The sequence below is a fragment of the Limulus polyphemus genome, unplaced genomic scaffold, assembly GCF_000517525.1.
Source record: "Limulus polyphemus unplaced genomic scaffold, Limulus_polyphemus-2.1.2 Scaffold628, whole genome shotgun sequence".
NCBI lineage: Eukaryota > Metazoa > Arthropoda > Merostomata > Xiphosura > Limulidae > Limulus > Limulus polyphemus.
The window spans coordinates 19,562-23,866 of record NW_013666238.1 but is presented as its reverse complement, the minus strand read 5'-3'; the positions used below and the strand labels follow the sequence as shown (position 1 = coordinate 23,866).

The following is a 4,305-nucleotide window of genomic DNA, read 5'->3' as shown; positions in this document are numbered from 1 at the left end:
TTCAAAGGCCATCGCTAATTCTTGCAACTAATCTACTTGCAGGCTGATCAGTTATAGTATTGATTTTGCAGACATAAAAAAAAAGATGCTATGACACTCAATGTTTTTTTTTACATGGTTTCTGAAAATGGGGGTAGTATTGTAGATTCCAAACTACTGTATTGGCACGATTATAGGGTGATCTCCAATATAAGGCAACCCCCATTTTCAGAAACCATGTAAAAAAAAACATTGAGTGTCATAGCATCTTTTTTTTTATGTCTGCAAAATCAATACTATAACTGATCAGCCTGCAAGTAGATTAGTTGCAAGAATTAGCGATGGCCTTTGAGCAAACATCTGGCACAGTTGCATAGACAAATGCTATCTGGACATTCAGGAATGTGACAGGCTAGAGTAGGGGGAAGGGGCCTTTGGTTTCTGAAAATGGGGGTTGCCTTATATTGGAGATCACCTTATAATCGGGCCGATACAGTAGTTTGGAATCTACAATATTATCCATTACACTAGAGACTGAACTACTAAAAATAAAGAGGAAGGGTAAAGCCAAATATGTAGCACAACTGGCAAAACAAGTAGGATTACATCTATGGCATTATTCATTGTACTTTTGGACTGTTTAATAAAAAAATATTTATATCATTAGAAGAGAAATTATGCATGTCAAATATGGTATGTACATATAAAAAATTTCTCACCTTCTCCAGTTTGAATCAATAGGTGGAGATAAGTATGCTTGACCTCCACTTGTCAATATAAAATCATTCATCTGAAAAAAATAATAAGATTGGTTTGTTTTGGATATTCATGCAAAGCTACAAAAGAACTATCTGTGCTGACAATCTCTAACTTTGAACTGACAGACTAGTGTCCACAGTCAATTAATAGGCTATTCTAATCAAACAGTGGCATTTGAACATCAGGTTTTTTGGGGGGTTTTCCAGTAATGGAACACAAACCATGGACCCTGGTATCCATAATCCTGTGTGTTAATCAAAAGGCCTAGTCCAGCCCAAAATTCAATAAAAGTTAATATTTTTATTGAAATTACAACTCATCAGCTACTACTCCAATTTTACCTTGACATTCAACAACAGTTTTGTATACACAGCAAAACAATATCAAATGTATAAGTGTAAGCAAATGCTATATTGGCCATTTATTTTTATTATTAACGGGAGATTTTGTGGTATCATACAGGTATTTTCTACACGCACACTCACACATGCATATATATATGTATATATGAATTCACTCCACCTGCTTGCTTATGACTATATGACTTTTCTGTAATAAGTTATCTATATAGAAGTAGCTAAGTTTGTTTTCTTAATTTTGAATTATATCATTAATCAAAATGTGTAACAAAAACAGTCAAGATATAATCAAAATTACAAGAGTAGACTAAACCAGTTTTCATAAGAACATGCTAGCACATTTTAAGACTAATAAACATACAAAGTAAAAATGTGTTAGAAAAAACATTTAAGAGCTGAAATAATAATTTCAGATGCAAACACATTAATAATAAAAACAGTATCTGGATGTCTTTCAGCATATTTTACATTAATAATTTATGAAATACAATGAGAAATGTTTCTTGAAGTCTCCTTTTCGTGACATCTTACAGCTTAATATAACTTCTCATGTTCTAAGATCTAATTCTTATGATCACAATTACTTTCACCACTGACATTTTCTAGTTTTAAGTTCAAACCAAACTGGTTCAATGAATATGATACTTCATTATAATTTTTAGTAGTAAATATAAATAGGCTTACTAATTGTAATATACAACTATGAGAGACTTGTATTCTCCAATTAGAATTAAAATTCCAAATGCTAAGTTACTATAACTTATGCATATAATTATTCTATTTCAGCCTTGATCATAAGTCTTATTCACTTAATACAATATTATAATTTAGTGAAACGTTTGATAATTTAATAATTACTTTTGTATTATCTATCTTAAATAGCTCCCATTTTCATCTTTTTTTGTTATTTGAAACTTTACAACATGAAACAAATATTACAGTAATACAAAACTTGCATGAAATCAAATGAAAGCATATGTATAGTCAACATTGTAATAGTTAGTATCCCATAAGATTTCCATTGGGGGAGGAAATACACAACATTCGCTGTGAATATAGATTCCAATAGACCGAAGAAACAAACATAGAGATCAACAAAAGTTAGAATTCAGGAGTATAATAGACATACAATACCAATCTATCAAATAGCCCATCATGTCAGAGAAGAACAAATGATTTAGTTTAATAGTAAAATAATAGTATATGAACTAAACAAGAAAAAAAAGTCAACAGAAGCCTAAAACTGATAATCCACTCAGTCAACCTAGTATAGATGTCAGCAAAACCTGGATAACTCTCTTCAAAACATTAAAATACAGGTATACCTGCTATAATGTGACATTTTTTAATGCGGATTTGCAGTTACGTGGTTTATTTTTTAGTACCAGAATTGCTGTAACATGCTGTATGATTTGGAGTGACATAGATTTCAAATACAAAAAAATGCAAAACATACATGCAATTATCCTGTGAAACAACCATGCCAATCCTATCAGAAAGTTTATGTACGCAAAACCCGAAGAAGCATTGACTCAAGAGTTTCTGGAATGCTAAGCAAGCAACATTGGATTCCTTCTTTGAAAAGTAACAAAATTCAGCAGAAGGTGTTAGAGTAGTAAAAATTCATTTTTAATAACCAGTCTTGCTTGTAATATTTGTTTCTTTACATTAATGAATATCAATATATGTTGTAAAAGTGGTTTATACCACTAATAAAATTGACTTTAAGGGAAAAATAATTTTGCAGGAATGCATCCCTGACTTATAACATTGTTCCTATGGGTAAAAACCTTCATATTATAACACGTGTTTGTATGACACGTCATTTTGTAGGAATACATTCCACATGTTATAGCAGGTATACCTGTACTTTCTTGATTCAAGATAGGGGAGACCCCAGTTGAGTAAATATCACATTGGACATCCATTAAGAAGACCCAGGATTAAATCCCAGCCAATATTAACACCGAAATAGTCCTCCTCCTGACTTCCCTGAAGGCAACAGCAGACAAGTAACTAAAACATACGATAAAACTACTTAACTATTAGTATTTAGTTATAAAAAACAAATTAGATCCTATTAACAATCAGACTCTGGTGACTATATAGGCTACTAACCAAAACCAACAACAGATATCCAATTGTCACAACATGAATACAACCAACATCAAAATAGCTCTTAATACACCATAGTTAATTCTATAGATTCAACTCCTGTCTTAATTTAAATTTCAAACATTATGAGCTTAATTAAGTAACACTCAGTAAATGGTTAGAGTCCAGGCTTGGAAAAAAGACAAGCCAGTAGAAATGGCTAACATTCTGAGTTATACTACAGCATGCACACAGTTGGCAGTTCATTTAAACTACATGCTTCTTCAACAACAAACCTATAGATACATTATTTATCAAACTTTAACACCACAACTTGAAATTACACTAAAATCATTAACAGATTAGCTCAGCATTATGACATTTAAAATAAAAAGGGGTAAAAAATCCTCAATCCAACTTTATGTTATTACAAATTCATTAAAACAGCTCCTCAAAATTCATTGGAAAACAAGTGATCTCATTCTCATTATTAGTTACAAATCAAAAATAGGCTGAATATTACGGGGAATGCAGTTTAAAACTATCAGTAAGAAAAAAAATGTAAAAATTAAATTGTGCATAAAGCTCAAAAGATACATAATTTCTTGATAATCTCTCAAACTGAAACTGCACTAAGTATCTGTACATTACAAATTAATGAAATATGTACCAAAGGATACTAGTGATTAATTTACAAGAAAATTGTATTAAGATATCTGAAACTATGATTTACACAAGAGACAGGTTTATTGTTCGTAATTTGTGAACTTATGTCACTGAACAGAGCAATTCTATTACAGTAGTACAGTAACTTTTCTACTGCATGATCCATAACTTTTGAAAACCATTCGGTGAAAACAGTATTGTACTGTGATTAGATATATTATTAGGTTAAATGTATTATTATTATTATTCATGTACAGAAACATTTCACAATAATTAAAAATATTATTCTGTGAAATACCTGTTTATCATTTCCAATTTGTCTTAATGCCTGTGAACAAAACTGCCTAGTTCGGTCTACATCCAATCTTTCACTTAGATCATAAGCTTGCTTTCCATCTTCCAATCTCATTGCTACTCCCTGAAATAAATATCATATTCTTAATATTGC

General features: G+C 30.9%; 1 protein-coding gene across 2 annotated transcripts in view; it reads right to left on the bottom strand.

Annotated features, from left to right (window-relative positions):
- Positions 1-4,305, bottom strand: part of LOC106459561 (CREB-regulated transcription coactivator 3-like) — a 57,235-nt gene that overhangs the window by 45,996 nt on the left and 6,934 nt on the right. For both annotated transcript variants that reach the window (XM_013919187.2, XM_022386067.1), the window contains exons 3-4: positions 4,156-4,275; positions 699-769 (exon numbers count right to left, since the gene is read on the bottom strand). In XM_013919187.2, coding sequence (XP_013774641.2) covers positions 699-769; positions 4,156-4,275 — 191 coding nt within the window. The remainder of the gene's footprint in view (positions 1-698; positions 770-4,155; positions 4,276-4,305) is intronic.